The sequence below is a fragment of the Carettochelys insculpta genome, chromosome 2, assembly GCF_033958435.1.
Source record: "Carettochelys insculpta isolate YL-2023 chromosome 2, ASM3395843v1, whole genome shotgun sequence".
Classification (NCBI taxonomy): domain Eukaryota; kingdom Metazoa; phylum Chordata; order Testudines; family Carettochelyidae; genus Carettochelys; species Carettochelys insculpta.
The window spans coordinates 162,522,273-162,542,765 of record NC_134138.1 but is presented as its reverse complement, the minus strand read 5'-3'; the positions used below and the strand labels follow the sequence as shown (position 1 = coordinate 162,542,765).

The 20,493-nt window shown below is 46.2% G+C and overlaps 1 protein-coding gene and 1 long non-coding RNA gene across 2 annotated transcripts in view; one reads left to right on the top strand and one right to left on the bottom strand.

Moving 5' to 3' along the window:
* LOC142008722 (uncharacterized) overlaps positions 1-20,493 on the bottom strand; it is a 33,993-nt gene that overhangs the window by 3,321 nt on the left and 10,179 nt on the right. Inside the window, exons 3-4 of the long non-coding RNA XR_012644213.1 lie at positions 2,158-2,242; positions 1,932-2,014 (exon numbers count right to left, since the gene is read on the bottom strand). This is a non-coding gene — a long non-coding RNA (uncharacterized LOC142008722). The remainder of the gene's footprint in view (positions 1-1,931; positions 2,015-2,157; positions 2,243-20,493) is intronic.
* The window catches only part of LOC142008720 (zona pellucida-binding protein 2-like), a 54,340-nt gene that overhangs the window by 23,701 nt on the left and 10,146 nt on the right, over positions 1-20,493 (top strand). Inside the window, exons 4-6 of the mRNA XM_074985995.1 lie at positions 4,098-4,316; positions 10,779-10,855; positions 18,940-19,105. Coding sequence (XP_074842096.1) covers positions 4,098-4,316; positions 10,779-10,855; positions 18,940-19,105 — 462 coding nt within the window. The remainder of the gene's footprint in view (positions 1-4,097; positions 4,317-10,778; positions 10,856-18,939; positions 19,106-20,493) is intronic.

The window sequence follows — 20,493 nt, the reverse complement described above, 5'->3', positions numbered from 1 at the left end:
ATGCCCCAATTACTGCTGCAGGACTGGTGGGGGCAAAATTCAATGGGAGATGCATTCTCCATAATTTGTGATTCACCTCTTCTCTATCCTTTCCCACCTATCCCACTGCAACACAAAGTGGTCCTTAAGATGCAACTAGATGGCGCAGGACTAATACTGATAGCTCTGCTCTGGCCTTCCCAAGCGTGCTTCCCATTCTTAATGCCAGTTGCAGTAATCACTCCAGTTTGCCTTCCTCTCAAACCCCAACTCTGACTCAGAACAATGGCACTCTCATCCTCACCTCACAAGGCTTCATCTATCAGCATGGCTCCTGCATGTCTGACATATGCAGAATTATAATGTTCTCAACGGGTCCAAGCCATACTAATTAATAGTAGAAAACCCAGCACAAGAAAAGCTTACCATCAAATAGTAGTAGGCATCCTTCAGTCTGCATAGACTATGGATCGCACCCTTTAAAGTTTCAATTGAGGACTTCATTTACAGTGTCTATTGTGACTATGAAGACCCACACGAGAGTGAGAGTCCTTGCTGCATCTCTTGCAGATGTAGTGGGTATCTGGCAAGTCCTTATTGTGCTTTCTGTGCGCTCGCTTCTCCTCTGCTAGCTGTCTGATCTTCATCTCGCCCTTCTGAAGGCCCTTTGTGTAACCCCTGCCTCCATCTGCTGCGGTCATCTGCTTGTTCTTCCCAGTTGTCCAGCTCGATGTCTACCTCTCTGAGGTCTCTCTTGCAGACATCTTTGTAGCGCAACTGGGGGCGTCCGGGTGGTCTTTTGCCAGAGGCTAGCTCACCACACAGGATGTCTTTTGGAATCCTTCCATCATTCATCCTGTGGACGTGGCCAAGCCAGCGGAGTCGACGCTGCCTGAGGAGGGTGTGCATGGTTGGGATTCCATCTTGCTTGAGGACGGCGGTGTTGGTCACTCTGTCCTTCCATGATATTCCAAGGATGTGCCTGAGGCGGCGCAAGTGGAAGATGTTCAGCCTCTTTTCCTGGCGGGTATACAGGGTCCAAGTCTCGCTGCCATAAAGGAGGGTGCTGAGGATGCAGGCTCTGTAGACTTGCATTTTGGTGTGAGTGTACAGCTTGTTGTTATTCCACACTCTCTTGCTGAGTCTGGACAGAGTTGTGGCCGCTTTTCCGATCCTCCTGTTTAGCTCAGTGTCCAATGACAGGGTGTCAGTGATAGTGGACCCGAGGTAAACGAACTTGTGGACGATCTCTAACGTATAGTTGTCAATGCTGATTGATGGGGATTCAGCAACATCCTGACCGAGTACGTTTGTCTTCTTTAGGCTGGTGGTAAGCCCAAAGTCCTTGCACACTTTGGAGAACTGATCCAGCAGTTTTTGAAGCTGGTCTTCTGTGTGAGACATTACAGCAGCATCGTCTGCGAACAGCATGTCTCTGATGAGGACTTCTCACACCTTCTCAATTCCAAACGTGATGCTCACAACACTCAACATACCCATCTTGTACCTCCATATCCAATATTACAGATTACTTGTTACATCTTAAACAGGAGGGGTTGGCTAACTCCACCATAAAAGTACATCAGGCTGTCACTTCCAGGCATGAGGTTAAAATTGATGGATGCACAGTTTTCGCACACATCACAATGAAGTTTACTAAAGGTCTCAAAAACATACTTCCATCTACAAAGTCTTACTCTGGCATGGGACTTATACATGATCCTCCACGCACTCACCTCAAAGCCTTTTGAACCATTAATTATTAAACTTACCCATGAAAACTTCATTCCTGATAGCCATAAAAACAGCAAGAAAAGTAGGGGATCTGTCAGCCCTTATGGCTGACACAGCTTATACTATTTCTCATAAAGACAAAGAGATTTTGAAACCACATCCTAAATTTCTCCCCAAAATCACTTCCTCCTTCCACCTTAACCAGCCTATTTACTTACCTATTTTCTTCCAAAAGTCACATGCAAACATGGAGCACACCAGGCTTCACACTACGGATGTTCGCAGGGCACTGACCTTTTATCTGCAAAGAACAAGAACCCACCGTAAATCATCACAGTTATTCATCTCTACAATAGAGCTTTCCATGGGACAAACAATTTCTAAACAAAGACTATCTAAATAGATATCATAATGCTTTAGACTTTGTTATGGCAAACAGCTTACCTGCTCTGCAGTTAATCTGAGCACACATGACCAGAGCTACGGCCACTTTCTGGGCCTTCCTGTAGAGGACTCCAATAGAAGACATCTGCAAAGTGGCAACATGGGCTTCAATACATACTTGTACACAACATTATGCCATAGAATGTCCTATATTGGCAAAGTGGCACAAACAAATAAATCAAAGTTCCATTAACCATAACAGAATACTGCTCCTTAGTCACGTTATGTGGGGCACCCAGACGGACACTCCTCGAAGGAGAACAGGTTACTTATCTGCAGAAACTGACATGCTTTGACATGGGTGTCCCTGTAGGTGTGCCCAACTCCTCCCTCCTCTCCTATACTTTGGATTCCACCCTTGGTCTGGGGTTGAGAAGGAACTGGGGGATGGCAGGCAGCACATGATGGATAATGCTACTACAGGCGTGAGCTGCGTAATGAACATGTGCTGCCAGTGGGGGTACCCTGGCTAAAATCTTTCGACAAGAAGCACAGGATGCTGAAGCATCTTATGTGGAGCACTCACAGGGACACTTATCTAGAAGAACATCAGTTATTGCAGTTGAATAACCACCTCTTACTGTCATCTCCTTGCAGGCTGCAAAACTGATGCAAGTGTGGTTGGACTTACTTTATCAAAGCAACCTGTTTCTAAGATTTTCTGAATTTTTAAGGTTTGGTTTTTGCAGTTGTAACATTTCATTGCATTAATTTTACGGTGTTTCCCTTCATTTAATACTTTTTGGACTATTTTTGAATAAAAATTATTAGGAATTATACATAACAAGAAAATGTATCGGGGGTAGTCAAGATGGTCTATCTTCAAAAGCAGCAAGAGTACTTGGGGCATCTTATAGACTAGCAGATATTTTGGAGCATCTGTATGAAAATATGTAAAAGGGGTTAGCTCCTATGATGTCAAGCACTATATATATTACTAGTAGCTGGAAGCCCATGTTCTCACATGGTTGCAGCAGTTGGGCCAAGCAGTCCACCATCTGTGCAGTCTCTTTCACAGAACAAATGTATGCAAATTAGCTGGAGAGAAAGGATGGTGATTTTTTGAGTTACCTCTGATATCACAATGGTCTAGGACTCTTGGCAAGGCAGATACCTGCTTTGATGTCATGAGCATAAAGGCAAAATGGCTGAGAATTTGCCAGATACAGTAATCGCTCGATTTTATGGACCCTGATTTAGTGGACTTCAGGAACACTGGACTTCCTCCCCTTATTGTTCCCAAAGTCTGCTGGGGTCCATAAAATCATCCCCCCATCCCCCACTCCCAAAGTTAAGAGACTTACTGCTGCTGTGGCCTGGAAGAGCTGCCACCTCCTCCGCTGGAGCTGCCATGCGCTCCTCCCACCATGGGTGCGGCACATACACAGACAGACTGGCACTTTCATATGCGCCCCACCCCTGGTGGGAGGAGCATGTGCTGGCTCCAGCCTCCAGGCTGCATGGTGGCCCATCCAGCTGTGCGTGGCGAGGTGGCTCTAATCACACCAGTGGGGTCCCAGCCACATGGTGGGGTCCAGCGGCTCCAGCTCTGGTGATTGGCAGGGTTTTTTTTTTTGAAGTGGGGGAACGGGGACTGGGGTTGGGGTAGCAGTAAATGCTCGCATTTAACAGACTTTTGGAAATAGTGAACGCCCTTCCCTCCCATAAGTCTGTTAAATTGAGGGTTTACTATAGTAATGGAGCACAAATCCCTATGATAGTTGGCCTTGGTGATATTTTGAATAAAAAAAGCTCTCAGATACATTTGCGGCTGCTTCTATAATTTGACAGTTACTCAACAGATATGCTGTGCTTCAGAGACTTACAAAATGACAATCCTGGAATCTTAGTACAGGGATAAACAGTCAATTAGATGGAGCTATACAGATTAGATAAAATAGAATGCTTGTGTAATTGAGGGAGCATTTTCATTTTCACAGTATATCACAAACCAGTGAAGAGTATACATCTGTCATCAGAATTCAAAACAGAAACCTGCGAAACCAATGCAGTTGCTTCATTTGAAAAACAACTACTAGAAAATATGGAGAAATTAATTCGTGATCTTCAGTGTGAGATCCGTCAGTGGAATACACAGTGCCATGCAGCTACAGATACAACGGCAATGCTAACACACAAACTTACATTTCAGTTTGTGGGTAAGATATATATTTTTCTATTAATTAATTATTCTGTTACTTTCAAATGACATACCTTAGGTTGCATGATTTATATGTAGCACAGAAAACAAACAATACATATTTGCGGTAAAATAAGCTTTTGTACATGTGTTCCCAAGTCAAAACTATAGGCCACATCTTATGAGATGTATCTCATTTGCCCTAAGGCACAGGTCTGCAACCAAAATAGAGAGAAGAGCCATTTTTTTCCAAATTCAGTTACAAAATCAATACTTCAAGAGCCACAATGCATGTGAATACAAGACAGTCCTTAATAAAAACATCAATCCATAGTTTTTGTCACCCCCATTTTAAGAACAGCACACACAATGATTTGTACCAGTTAGAAAGTGAAGTTACCCCATCTCCAGGCTTTACCCATTCAGCCCCCAAATCTGCCCCCTATGGAGGTATGCATCTCATAGAATGGGAAGGGACCTCAGGGGGTTATTGAATCCAGTCCCCTGCCTTCTTGGCAAGGCCAAGCACCATCCCTAACAGATTTTTTTAACCTATTTGCCCCAGACCCCTAAATGGTCTCCTCAGGGATTGAACTCACAAGCCTGGGTTTAGCAGGCCAAGGCTCAAACCACTGAGCTATCCCTCCCCAAAACTTTACCTCCCATCCTGCAAACCTGCTCCCCCCATCCCAAGGCTTATCCTCCTCAGCCACCAAACCCAACCCCCCACATGCCCAGGATTAATCCCTCTCACCTCCAAATCTGCACCAGATCCCCAGGTTTAACCTCTCTCAGCCCAAAACCTGACCTTGCATTCCCAGGATTAACCTGCCTCAGAAGACGAGCTCCGTGTGCTGCCGCAGCTTCTCCACAGCTGTCATCTCCCCTCTGCTGCCACCTCCTCCTTTTTTGCAGGGCTGCCCAGCTCCAACAGAGGCAGACTCAGCTGCCCCTCCCCCCAGCTCTCCTGCTAACTCTCCCATCTGAAGCACAAGTGTCTCCCTGCCCTGCCACGCTGAAATAATGGAACTAAATTTAATTGGTTTAATGGCTGGATCCCTCCTGCTGCCCTGCTGGCCATTTAACAAATTAAATATAGTTCCATTATTTCAGCCACAATAGGGCAGGGAGCTGCAGGAGGAGTCAGTGGTGGCAGCGTCCAGATCTGCCAGTGGCTCCTTAAAGAGCCCAGTGCAGCTCCAGAGTTACAGATTGCTGATCCCTGCCCTAGGGTTTATAACGTTTTTGCAGCTCAACAGTTTGTGCTTTTGGTTCTGATTCTGCTTACATTGAAATCAATGGCAAGATTACCCAGTGATTTCAGAATACACTATCAAACTCTAATACTTTAGCTCTGGTCTCTAGAGTATAGTTTGAGGTTTAGCCAGATGCTGAGGTAATAGGTTATCCAAAAATACTTAAGATTAATTTTTAATTAATTCCAATTTGTAGATCAGTTTTTATACCATGAACTAAAATCATGGGAGTTATCTTAATTTTTGGTAATTTTATGTACAAAAAATAAAAATAAAAAATGCCAAGCATAAGTAGTCACCCAAACCCACAGAAGCTACGTATCTAAAGTAAGCTGAATTCAGAAAACTTTTTAATATTGAAATATTAGTTTCAGGAAAATATAAATCAGCACAAAATGCTTCTACTTGATTTACACACCCACAGTCATTTTTATTTATTTTACAACAGAGGAAAATAATCTTTATTTTCTCCCTCCTCCACCATTATCTCAAGCATTATGTTAAAAGACAAGTGAGGACATTTTTGTTTCTGTGCATCAACAAAGTATCACATGGATGATTAATTGCTTTTTAATTTGTTTATTGTTTTCTGTGGGAGTTCTTCCATGCATATTCAAATTACAGTTTTAAATGAAATATAAATACTGACTGATTCTTTGTGAAGTAGGTTAAAACAAATTGAAAATATTTATCAGTGGATACAGGCAAAAAGCTCATATCTGTAATTTGAAATAGACTATATGACTCTTCTTTGAGAAGTGTCCTTGTGGGTGCTCCAGGTAAAGCATTTACAGTGCCCCTGTGCTTATAGTCAGAAGTTTTAAACAGCAGTTCCCCCGTGCGGTGTGCACATGCAGTATGTGTCTCAGGCATCTGCAAGCCGCTACCTGCTGCACACTGTCAACCATCTCTCAATTCCTTCTCTGCTACTCTCAGCTGACATTGGAACTCCAGCAGCTCTCAGTTTTTCCTCAGAATAGTTTGGTATACTGAACTTAGTTATTAGCCCCGGTTCTTTCACCCAAGTTTATACCCCTTGGTTATCGCCAAAAAATTTTTTTTTCCTTTGATTTTCTCCAAGTAATCTTTCTGGCAAATGTTGTTGAGCACATGACTGTTTTTCTTTTTGCTACCCCTCACATTTAAAATCCTTTCCCTCTAATGATACCAAAAAACCCAACTATGCCAGGCTCACCAGGATTCAAGAAACACTTTTTATGCAGACTCTCAATCCCAGTATCAGATGGCTACTCTCAATGCATCTGGTGTCTTGGTGAGACACACGTTTTCCAGGAGCGCAAACATTGTAAAAAGCTCTCAGCCAGATCACTCAAGGCGAAGGACCTACAACTTAAGCTTCTTATCATGGAGAAATCTTTGAGACCAGGGCTTCCTCAGCCCAGGTGTCCCCAAAAGCAGCAATGGAGCAAAGGATGGCTAAAACCAAGCAGTCAGTGAAACACAAACTTCAGTCTTCACCTCGGACAGAACAGCCAAAAGTGAAGCCTTCTCCTGGCAGGAAGTCAGCCCTGGCACCTTCAGCATTGGCTGTACTGGGCCACGAGGCATTGGGAACATCGAAGGCACAAATGCCTCAAGGGAAGACTTGTATCAAAGACTATGATACCCACATTGGCCACGACCACCTCAGTACCGACTACATCCACAGTGCACATCATAAGAACACTGACCCGGCAATCTGCGATACACACTCCGGTACTGGCATTTGTGGTACTGCCACTAACAATATACGCAGACTTGGCTCCCACCTCAGTGCCAGAGACACCACTCTTTAGTACCAGTGCCATCCTTGGTAGATCAGTGCCTAACTTCATGTCCATGCTCTCTAGCTCTGAGTCACGCTTCTCATCTGATGAGGAAGAAGAGATACAATCCATGTTGCATTCACACAGACACTGTTTGGTGACACAACTGCAGCAACCACCACAGTAGTAGCAGCCATTCCCCTGAATGTCCCCTATGCCTATGCCAACAACATGGCCTTTCTGGGACTCATGGGGACAATTTCAGGTACAAACACAGACCACAGAGACGCTCCCCAGGTCGGAACCTGGATATCCTCCCTCTCCCATCCCCTCCCAATATGAGGAGCAAGAGGATGAAGATGCGGACAAGCCCTCATGAACAATACATGGGACTACCATCCAGAATTTCCACTTCTTCACACTAATAACACCCCCCTCAACACACACACACACCTACCCCACCACTACAGCTGATGACTTTACATCCTTCCAGAGCCTGTTCAAACAAGTTTCAGACCTGTTTGAAATATCATTGACCAAGATGCCAGAGCCTCAACATAAGCTCACCAACATCCTCCAGGCCTTACCAGTCAAGAGAGTAGCTTTACCTGTCAATGAGGCTATCTTGGATCCAGTGAAGTCATTTGGGAGACACCTGCCAACATAACTCCAATGTCAAAAAGAGCAGACAGAAAATACAATGTCCTTGCTAAAGGGGTGGAATTTCTATTCTCTCACCCCACACCAAATTCATTGGTTGTGTGTGAAGTACACCAGAGGGGCAAGCAAACCCAATTCAATTCCATCTGTATGACAAAGAATGGAAGAGATTTGAGTTATTCAGTAGGAAGGCATACTCCTCCGCCTCCCTACAGTTCAGAATTGCAAACTATTTGGCTCTCCTCTCCGAATATATTTTTAATGCTTTTGACTCTACATCTTTTATTGATAAATTGCACAAGGAAGCAAGAGACCAGTTCAAAGCTACTCTCACAGAGGGCTCTCTCATCTCCGATACAACTCTCCAAGGCTTGCTTGACTTGGTGGACACTGAGGCCAGATCTCTTGCTATGGTGGTTGTGATGAGGGGGGCCTCCTGGTTACATCGCTCAGGGTTCTCTAAAGATATAGTAAATAGAGTTGAGGACCTACCATTTGAAGGCAAAAAAGCTATTTGCAGAATCCACTAACACATCTTTACACACATTAAAAGATTACATGCCACCTTAAAAACGCTGCATATGTATGCATGTATGTACTGCAAACAAGGAAGAGGAAAAATAGATTCTGCTGCTAGAAATTTCAGTGCTCTCCTGATCTGCAGGTCCAGAGGTCCTATGACCAATGAAGGAGACCAAGACAGCCAAAAAGATGACAACCCCAAGACATATGCCCATCATAACAGCCCTCAACATCAAGGCAATCCTTTTGAAACCTTGGTTGAGGATTCAACATCTCTCCCAACATCTTCTACCTTCCAGTGCTCCTACTATCACTTCCTCCCATACTATCCAACATAGTGCAGCTTAGCTCTGGACACATGGATATTGGAAATAATAACCAGATAATACTGCATCCCTTTCCTCTCTACAACCCCTACCAAAACCGCTTCACCATCCCTCTTCTAGGACCTTTCACATGACAGCCTCTTAAAAGAGGAGGTCCAGCACCTACTCTATCTAGGGGTAGTAGAAGAAGTACCATTACAACAAAGGGAAAATGCATTTTATTCAAGACAGTGCCTCTCCCAAAAGAAAAGGAGAGGCTAGAGACCCACACTAGATCTACAAGCTCTAAACAAATACCGGCACATGAACACTTCAAGATGATTACACTGGCAACAAAGCACTATGTCATAGACCAGTATGCAATACAGGCCACCAGATTCAGCCAGTCCATCCCGGGCATTACAGACAACACAACACCAAATCCCTGCCTCCAGAAAAATCATACTGCTCCAAAATCCTCTTAAAAGGAGCACCCACAGATACACTCCTCGAAGAAGAGAAGGTTACTCACTTTGTGCAGTAACTGAGGTTCTTCAAGATGGTTGTCCCTGTGAGTGCTCCACAATCCTTGCTCTTCTCCTCTGCTTTGGATCAATACCTGTCCTGGGTAGAGAAGGAACTGAGGGATGGTTGACTGTGCCTAGAGCGTAACAGCTCATAGATGCACGAGATACGTACCATGCATGTACGCTGCATCGGAGAACTGTTGCTAAAAGCTTCCAATTACAATGGCAGGAACACCGTAAACTCTTGAAGGGAAGCACCCACAGGGACACTCATCTTGAAGACCTTCAGTTACTGTACAAGATGGGTAACCCTCTCTCCTCTGTTTACATGTAGATGCTATATAGTTGTGATGACCTTATTATAAATACCGTACATAGAATGGGTAGATTAAATACGAAACATTAGATGAACTCAACTGTATTAGGTTACTGACCCACTTATGTGGAGAAAAGGTCAACGTAATGGAACTAGAGATAAGGGATTAACATTTGCTGTCACCATCTGTTCACATTGTATTATATAAGTGAAGGATTCTAAAATGATAGCCTTGGAGCAAGGTAATCTATGTCTACACTAGACCAATCTGTTGACAGAAGTTGCTGTCAGAAGATATCTTCTGACAAACTTCTGTCAACAGATCACGATCCACTCTGTCAACAGAAGGGGGCCGCACCGCCCTGCCACCTTTCTGAACAAAACAGCCAGCTGAAAGCACAGCAGACAGGGTTACTTGGTGTCCCGGAAGCCCTGTTGACAGAGGGCCCCCTGGAATGTGCAGACTGACTCAACAGATGGGGAGTGGCAGAACACTGTTAACGGAAGTGCCACATTCTGTCGATCTACTGTTGACAGAACACCTTGGGAATGTGGACACTCCATGGATTTTGTTGACAAAGCTCCTTAATGTAGACATAGCCCAAGAGTTTCCATATCAGAGTAGACAATACTGCATTCAGACTGACAGCCTGCCTTTGGGAATGATGATGCAGAATCAAGTGAAAACATTTTTTGCTTGCAGTGGAGTTACTTCATCATGCAGGTATTAGAAGGATGTGGAGCAGGTAGGGGAGAGAGCTCTTTCTTCATTTCTTCAGTCCTGCAGGCAGTTAATTTTAGACAAAAACCATAATAGATTCTCAATCAACATTTTTTTCATCCTAAATCATTTTAAAATGGAAGTATCAGTTTAGAATAACTGCCTGTTAACTTCTGTAGTCTGTTTAACTGCCTGATGTGTGAAAAATAATTATGGCATCTATTGTTGGTTTCCAAGCTGAATGACCATTACCAAGCAACTATAGTGGGTATAAAAATTAAAAAAGTAGAGTTTTTTTCACCAGACATTTTAATTACACCTCTCGCTATTCTCAGTCTACCAATCCATAATTTCTCCAAAATTTCAAATTAAAATATTAAATACCATTGTTTTTCTGTTAATTTTCAGTTTTTCCATTTGCACTGGCATTTGCAGAGCCCTGTCAAAGTTCAGAATGTGAAAACTCCACCAATTACATCAAAAAGGTATAACTATTTTATTAAGAAAATCATGAAAATGCACTAATTTGAAGCATTGATTCTTGATGACATTTTCTCACACTGTGATTATCATAAAAGTGATGATAGTTAGAAAAGAACAGTTCCTACATTAGGAATGCATTTAATAAGGAACTGGGGCTATTTTCACTAGAATTTGAAACAATGCCACATTTGGTGCTTTATATACACTTACCCATTCTAATATTACATTCAGAAATATCCCTCCCTCCATCAAAAACCAAAACCAAACAATTTGCTAGGTGTTTTTAAAGAAATACAAAGTTAACATGCAGGGAATTTGGTCTTGTTAGCTTAATACATAATCAGCTAACATGGTAAAACACCAATTGCTGTCTCTATACTGGGGTTTTAAAATGTGTCAACTAATGTGTTTTACAAGCAAATACTTGGTGGCAACCCTAATCATAGTTGACATTAATTGGAACCCATTAAACTCAACAGGAAAAACAAGAATCAGTTACACATGGAGATTGAAATGCCCTAGACTGGGCTCCTCGGAAATAAGCATGAAGCTCTGCAGATGCACATTTTTTGGGTAGCCAAAGGCCTTCTTTGTCCAGGCCTGTCATTTTTGTCATATTTCCCAAGTGGTATATTGATTTTATTCCCTTAAAAATGTACCTTTACAATGTAAAATAATTCACTACTGCGCTAGCTGAAGAATTGCGTTCTTTATAATCTTATATCCCACCAGACCTCTGAGCATCACAGTTTCTCCTTTAGAGCTTTGAAATCACCACTATGCTTCTCACATTTACTTGCATGTAGGAGGTTCTCATTATTAATTTCTTGTATTAAATGGCCAGGTTTATTTTTCTCTTGGATGAGAAAACAGACACGCTATTTTTGAAATAGGATTCCCCAAAACTGGCCCACTGAATATGTGACAGTTGCAGAAAGATGTACATATACAGCTAGTACTGTGTGTTGAATTCTTGGATAACCATGTACTTGTCCTAGCAGAAATTCATTGTGTCAAGAATGTGAAATGCTGGCTAAAGAGAAGTTACTCACCGTAGTAACGATAGTTCTTCGAGATGTGTCCCCGTGGGTGCTCCACGATAGGTGTCGGGCTTGCCCCGGCGCCGCAGGTCGGATCTTTTCAGCAGTTTCTGCCGGACCAGGCATGTGCCGGCGCGCGCCGCTCCCTTGCGCACTCCCGGCCATGTGTGCGATCCGGTCCCCGCCAGTTCCTTGACCAACCGCCTCGGATGCTCCTGAAAAATACTAAACAGAGATCTGAAGCGGGGAGGATGGACGGGTGGTGGAGCACCCACGGGGACACATCTCGAAGAACCATTGTTACTACGGTGAGTAACTTCTCTTTCTTCCTCGAGTGTTCCCGTGGGTGCTCCACGATAGGTGACTACCCAGCAGTAACCCAAGATAGGAGGTGGGTAATCGGTTTATGTGCAGCTTGTCCCCGAGAGGACCGCTGTCGAGAGACAGGTATCCTCTTGGAATACCCTGTGAAGGGCATAATACTTGGCGAAAGTGTCATAGGATGACCAGGTCGCCGCTCTGCAAATGTCTTTTAGCGCAATGCCCTTGAAAAAGGCTGTTGATGCCGCCACCGCCCTAGAGGAGTGAGCCCTAGGTGGGGCCAGTAAAGGAGTCTTTCTAAGTTTGTAGCACATTTTTATGCAGGATACGATGTGCTTCGAGATTCTCTGCGAAGAGAGACCTTCTCCTTTTGATTTGGGAGCAAGAGAGACTAGGAGTCTATCCATTTTCCGGAAGGACTTAGTCCTGTCTATATAGAAAGCCAGCGCCCTCCTCATGTCCAGGAGGTGTAGGCGCGCCTCTTTGTTGGAGTTATGAGACTTTGGATAAAACGAGGGTAAAACTATAGGTTCATTAATATGAAACTCTGAAGAAACTTTGGGAACAAAGGCTGGATGCAGCCGTTAGGTTACCGCCTCCTTGGAAAATACTGTGCAGGGTGGCGTTGCCATAACTGCCGCAAGCTCGCTCACCCTGCGAGCTGACGTGATTGCAAGAAGGAAGGTCGTCTTTATCGTAAGGAGACGGAGGGAAACCGTGGCTAAGGGTTCAAACAGTGGTCCCGTTAGTGCATTAAGCACCAGGTCCAAGCTCCACGAAGGTGGAAGTGGTTTCTGAGGGGGCTATAGATTTACCAGCCCTTTGAGGAACCTGATAGCCATGGGATGGGCAAACACCGTGTGCCCTTCCTCTTCATGTCTGAAAGCCGATATGGCGGCAAGGTGGACCTTCAACGAGGATAGGGAGAGTCCGCCTCTCTTGAGCTCCAGTAAATACTCTAGTATTACAGGTATAGGCGCAGCAAGAGGGGGTAATTGCTTGGTAGAACACCATGCAGTGAATCGAGTCCATTTTTGCTTATAGGTCTTCCTGGTGGAAGTCCTCCTGCTACTTTCTAGGACTTGTTGCACTCCCTCCGTACACGTGCTCTCTAGGGAGCTGAACCATGGATTAACCATGCTTGCAATCACAGGCCTCGGGGGTGTGGGTGCACTATAGACCCCTGGGCTTGCGTGAGCAGATCCGGCGCCACCAGGAGGGGCATCGGTGGACGGTCCAACATGCGCAGGAGTAAGGGGAACCATTGCTGTCGATCCCAAGTTGGGACTACTAGGATCATTCGGGCTTTCTCTCTCCTGGCTTTCTGCAAGACTTTGTGGATAAGCACTGTGGGAGGAAATGCATAGAGCAGGGGGCCCCTCCACGAGATCGCGAATGCATCCCCCAGGGACCCCCGTCCCAGTCCTGCCCTGGAGCAGTATTGTGGGCACTTCTTGTGTTGAGTGGCAAACAGGTCTATCTGGGGAAAGCCCCATGCATGAAAAATCAGTCGTAGCAGATCGGAACGGATCTGCCACTCGTGTGAGAGTGTGAAGCGCCTGCTCAGCTGGTCTGCCTTCACATTGTGAGCGCCTGGTAAATACGAGGCTTTCAAGGTTATATTGTTGGCGATGCACCAGTTCCACAATCGGACTGCTTCCGCACATAAGGCATGGGACCGAGCTCCTCCTTGCCGATTTATATAAAACATGGTGGAGGTATTGTCTGTACTGATCCCGACTACTTTGCCTTGTATATGGTCTCGAAAGTGTTTGCAGGCATTGAACACTGCTCTGAGCTCCAGTATATTTACGTGCAGTGACTGTTCCGTGGAGGACCACAGTCCTTGCGTCACCTTTTCGCCCATGTGTGCTCCCCACCCTATGTGGGAGGCGTCGGTAGTTAGAAAAACAGATATTTGTGGTTGGTGAAAGGGCACCCCTGTTAGCATGTTCTTGGGGTTCACCCACCATTGCAGGGATCTGCGCACCTCTGTCGTGGGCGACACCACCCTGTGGACGGTGTCTGCTGCCGGTTTGTAGATGCTTGCCAGCCAGTGCTGCATGCTGCGCATATGCAAATCGGGCATTCTGTACCAAAAACGTTGCTGCTGCCATGTGGCCCAGCAGCTGTAAGCACGTCAGAACCGGCACCGTAGGGCTGAAGGTGATGACTTGCACGAAGGAACCAATGGCGCGAAAGCGGGCATCTGGTAGATAAACCCTTGCTGTGATGGAATTTATACGTGCCCCTATGAACTCTATGTCCTGTGTGGGGTCTACCTTTGATTTTGCCAGATTGATGACCAGGCCCAGTGAAGAGAACGTGTCTGCTGTGACGCGTATCATGCGAAGTACCTCCTCCTTCGAGGCCCCTTTCAGTAGGCAGTCGTCCAGATATGGGAATATAAACACCCCCGTCTATGCAGGTAGGCTGACACCACTGCCAAGGTCTTGGTGAAGACTCTGGGGGCCGAGGAGAGGCCGAACGGCAGAACCTTGTACTGAAAATGTTCTTTGCCTACCATAAACCGGAGAAAACGCCTGTGAGCTGGGTGAATAGTTATGTGGAAATACGCATCTTGTAAGTCGAGGGCTGCGAACCAATCTCCATTGTCCAGTGCCGTAAGTATAGAGGCGACTGTGATCATCCGAAAGCGTTGCTTGCGCAAGTACCGGTTGAGGCCTCGAAGATCTAGGATGGGCCTCCAGCCTCCTGTCTTTTTCTCTGTGAGGAAGTATCTTGAGTAGAACCCTTTCCCTCGGAGGTGCTCCGGCACTCTTTCCACTGCCCCTATAAGCATAAGATGGTCTTCCTCCTGCTTGAGTCTCGCTTCGTGGGAGGCGTCCTTTAGGTGGGGTCTGGGTGGAGGTCGTGGCGGTGGGAGCAACTGGAAGGGAATCACGTAACCTGTGGCTATGATCTCCAGTACCCATTTGTCTGTGGTGATCTTTTGCCACTGGTTGTAGAATGGTCAGAGGCGATGGTGGAATAGTAGCTTCGGATGACATTGCGCAATAGTAGTGATAGTGCAGCCCTCGATCTGTGTGTCAAACTTGTGGCCTTTGGCCCTGCCCCGAGGACGCATGGCTCTGTTGAGAACGTCGCCTGGGAGTTCTGTACTGTTGGTGCTGTTGATGTCGCCCTTGCTCGTAGCCCCTGTGGTACTGGGGACGCTGTGGTTGATACTAGTATCGTCTTTGTTGGGGGTAATACTTTTTCTTTCTGTATGGAGGAGTGTAAATCCCCAAGGTCCTGAGAGTAGCTCTTGAGTCTTTACTGTAATGAAGGACCGAGTCGGTTGATTCAGCAAACAGCTTCTGCGTGTCAAAGGGGACATCAACGATCTTCGCCTGCAGACCCCTCGGGATACCCGATGTCTGGAGCCAGGACTCCCTGCGCATGACCACTGCCGTAGCTGTTGAGCGTGCTGCCGTATCCGCTACGTCTAGGGTGATCTGAACTCCTGTCCTCGAGGCTGCGTAGCCTTCCTGCACGATGGCCTTGAGCACCGGCTTCTTGTCCTCTGGAAGCGAGTCCATGAGGGAAATCAGCCTGGAGTAGTTGTCGAAATTATGGTTCGCTAGATGCGCTGCGTAATTCGCCATTCTCAACAGTAGGATAGAGGAGTAGACCTTTCTGCCAAACAACTCTAGTTTCTTGGCATCTTTGTCCATTCCCCCGTCTTGTACTGAGAAGTTTTCGACCTCTGTTGAAACGATTCCACCACCAGAGAATTTGGTTGTGGGTGGCTGAACAGGAACTCCATGCCCTTCGCCAGGACGAAGTACTTCTTATCCGCTCTCTTGTTTATAGGCGGAGTGGATGCAGGGGTCTGCCATATTGTGGTGGCGGACTCCATGATTGCTTCAACAAGCGGAGTAACTATTTTGGAAGAGGCCGGAGGTCTCAGGTTTTTAAGGAGCTTATGGCATTTCTCCTGCACCTCTGCTGTTTAAAAGGGTGGCCTTCACGCAAGGCATCCAAACAGCTCTTGGAACTGTTTGAGATCGTCCGGAAGATGGACGTCCCCTGGGGCCGTGGCCTCGTTGGGGAAGATAGGGAGGAACTGCTAGGGTAAGCCTCTCTGGACCCCTCTGGGTCCTGTTGACGGTGATACATCCTCTCGCTAGATACTTGCGAGGGAAAATCTCGGGGTTCCAGAATCAACTCCCCCTGAGATATCTGCGTTTCCGTCCCTGTCCGCGATTGCCCTTGGGGATATTGAACCGTCTGGGGGGATCTGTCCCTGTGAGTATGCCTATGGTGTCTATGCCCCGCGTGATAGGGGCGACCATGGCAACACGGGCACTGTTCCGGAGATGGAGACCTGGACCACTCTGGAGGCGCATACCCCCTGCGTCTGGGGGAGCAAGATCGTCTGGGTGATTGAGATAATGGAGAGACTAATTTGTGGCAGTCCTCCAGGGGTTCAAAGCCCAGGAAGGGCGATGGTGGTCTGAGCCATGGTGATGCTGGCTGTAAGAACGGGGATAGGGGCTCAGGGTATACTGGAGGTGACCCCTGCCGCCTCGTTGGAGTCCGCAGCATAAGTGGAGGGCTTAGAGCGAGTAGCCCTGCAGCCCTTTCTGGAGAAGGGCTGTGGTGCTGGGTTTTCTGTGCTGCCTTTCCCCTCCCCTGTGGGGCTGGCTCCGCCCCTTTCCACGTTGGGGATCTCGGCCCCGCTGTCAGTGCCGTGCTCGGCATGCTCCGCTGCGGTGTCGCGTGGGTGGTCTCCCCTGGTGCCTGTAGGCTGCGTGCCTGCGAGCTCTGCGCCGCCGGTTCCCCGGGGGTCGGTGCTGCTAGCTGCGGTGCCGCCGGTTCTGGCGCTTGCCTGGCCACCACCCTGCCTGTGGTGCGGGGCGGCTGTTTGATTATCAGAGGCTCAGCCTCTGCCACGTGCGTCTCCGCACCGCCACCGCTCAGCTATGACTGCGGCTGGGGGCTATGCGCTCCACCCGTCCCGCTCGCTGTGGCTGCCGGCAGGGATCGGGTTGGTGAAAACTTCCTCTGTTTTTGCGCTGATGGGGTTAGGGAAGCAGCTTTTCTTTTATAGGCCCCTGCGGGTCCCTCCTGCTGAGGCCGCTCCGGTGTGTCTGGCTGGAGGGCCTTGTCAAAGAGCAGCATTTTCAGCCGCATCTCTGTCCTTCCTTGCTCTGGCTGTGAGCTTTGCGCAGAAGGAGCATTTCTGGGTGACATGAGATTCCCCGAGGCACCTAATGCACTGACTGTGCCCATCGGAGGCCGGCATCACTTCGCGACATGACTCACACTTTTTGAATCCTGAAGAGGACATTGTGGTGAGTCTTTGAGTTGTTAATAGGGTACTTAGCTAAAAGACTGAAAAAGAAACTCTGAACACTTTAAAAACATTAAATACGCTAACTCTGGCCGTAGCCTGAGAGGATTCCGTCTGCAGCCGATGGCGGTTAAAGAGGAACTGGCGGGGACCGGATCGCGCACGTGGCCGGGAGCGTGCAAGGGAGCGGCGCATGCGCGGTCCGGCAGAAACTGCTGGAAAGATCCGACCTGCAGCACCGGGGCGAGCCCGACACCTATCGTGGAGCACCCACGGGGACACTAGAGGAAGAACCAAAGTTAAACTCATTCTCATCTGGTGCACTCTAATCAACATGTTTTGTATATCCCTTAATATTTTTTCCTTCTAAGAACTTGCATACAGTTACATTAAAGTAAGTGTGTACTCAGTGTATGATCAGCCCTTCATCTTTTTATTTTCTCAGCTGATTGGACAATGTTTTCAAAACTGTATGTAAGGTGTGATCGCATATTCAGTCTGCTGCTGCTACTACTACAGTAATGATGACCCCTTCTCCTTCCCAGTTTCCCCTTATGCTAACCCAGTAGGTTTTCACATACAAGCAGGAGTCTGACAGCAAGTCCACATAACTGTTGGCATTCACATACACATAACCAATGAGAATTTTAGTGAATGAATGCCAGGGTAATGGTCTGGGAAAAATGGAACTGATGCCTTGCAGAAAATATAGAAACACAGAGGAAGCCGTGCTAGTTTATACACTATCAAAACAAAAAGACTGCTTTTTGTTTTGATAGAAAATATAGACAATATCCTATTTATAGCTCAAAGAACTTTTCTTCTGCTCCTCATTCCAAAAGTTGCTTTTTGGGGAAGTCTGACACTTACTTCAGAAATGACATTTCCTCATGTTTCTTGAAAGCCTTCTCCCCTGGGCTGCCTGATGTTACTCCTGTGATAGTCTTTAAGACATGCATACTTTATTTTATAAGACTCTACAAATCTTTGTATTTGTTTCATGCCATAATAACGTTGGGCTCAGTTATGACTTTGCCTTAAGCCCAGAATAAGAGGCAATGTGGTGTTATGCTGATCCAAAGTAGCTTCCCTCCTTTTTCCCTTCTTCTTCAAGGCAGGATAAACCTGTGCTGTGATGTTCTTGGTATAGCTTATGTTCCCCATTAAGAGGGTGGCAACATGTTGGCTGGTGTCTTGGGGGTGTAGGTATATGGGGCTGTTGCTCTGCCCAATCCCTATCCTAGTCTGCAAAACGGGGATGACTCAGCAGTTCTGCAGAGCCTGCTTCTTCTTCCATTCTGTTATCCATGGTGCTGGTACCCAGTGGAGGTGTAAGAGGATATTTTACTCTTTTTTGTGCCTGTGCTGCCTCACTAGATGTTTCAATTTGAATCTGAATAAACTTTTTTTTTATTTAAACTTCTAGGCATACACTAAGATTAAACAATTCTTTGAAGTCCAAAATACTGGCTCAGATCTTATTCACCAGGTACATTATATTTCTGGCTCCCTTACTGGTACAAAGGTGGATCACTGCAAACCAGGATTTGGTAAAAATATAAACAACAGTACAATGTGTCCAGGATGTTGTGGTGAGTATCCAAGGCTTGTTTAGAAAAAAACATTATTTGCCTACAAAACTGATGAAGTTGTCCTTATCCTGCAAATGGAAGACATCCCAATAATTAGCAGTACGCTTATATGCACCAGGATTCAAAGCTGTGATACAATCATTGATTGTCTCTGCCCTTGTCCACACTAGGAGAAAAGATTTTTCTTTACAACTCTACTATCATATTTTAACAAGTTTTAAGAGCCTACTGTAGACAGGGAACATTGTAGTGTGACGTGTTAATTGGCCCTGGTGAACTCTCTAAAGAGGCCAGTTTACAACAGAATCTGCTAATGTGCTAAAAACACAGATTGCTGTCTCTACACAGGGGTTTCAAAATGTGTTAACTAATGTATTTAAAAATACACTTTTTTATCCTCATGGGAACAAGCCCTTGAACTATCAATCTGGCACTGTCCAGATGCACCAAGCTCATTTTAAAAAAAATAAAGAAGACTTGAATTTGATTCTAGCACAGGCTGACATCATATACCCCAGACTTAGACAGAAACCTGTAATGGGTCAAATATTGACTAAACTTTAAGTGTATGCCTTCACTTCTGAGTTAACTCAGGCTATGTCTACACTACAGCTGGATCAATGCTCTGGTGGTCCTGGGAAGAACTGGCATAGTACCATGAGGGAGCTCAGGTCCATCTGTTTGGCTGCATAATGTTCCTCCCACAGCAGTACCATCAGATGGTGCAGGAGTTGATGGACAATATAGCCATCATGTTTTAGGTTAACAAGAAGCCCTTTGGCTGTGGGAATTCTGCAACCAGCCTGCCATGCACATCAAGGCTCTACAGCCACCTGGTGTCCAAAACACACTGGCTGATCACCTCAGAGGGTTGTTTTTCTCTCATCATGTTGATCCCTCCACTCAGAGGTAATCAAAATGAACTTTCAGAGGTGAGGAGCTCCCGAGGTGGATCTGCTAATCACTAGGCAGAATTGGAAGGGTGACCAGTTCTACTCCCTTCAAAGTCTTGGCAGCGGATAGTTTTTCTCATTTTGGACCGGCAACCTGATGTACACCTTTTCGTCAGCAGTGCCCTCCTGAAGATCAAGAGGGACAAAGGCAAGACCATGATGATTGCCTCAGTATGGTTTTGCCAACACTGGTTCAGCATGCTCAGGGACTTGGGGACCGCACCCCTGTGACACTTCCAACCATCCAGACCTCCTCTTCCAAGATCACAGGAGGCTGTTTCACCCGAACATCACCTCTCTCCACCTAACATCATGGGAACTGCGTGGCTAAACCCAAAGGAGTAGGAATGCTCTAGTCAAGTCCAGTGAGTTCTGGAGAGTAGAAAGCCCTCCATCAGAGCAAGTTATGCGGTGAAGTGGAAGTCCTGCTGCTTG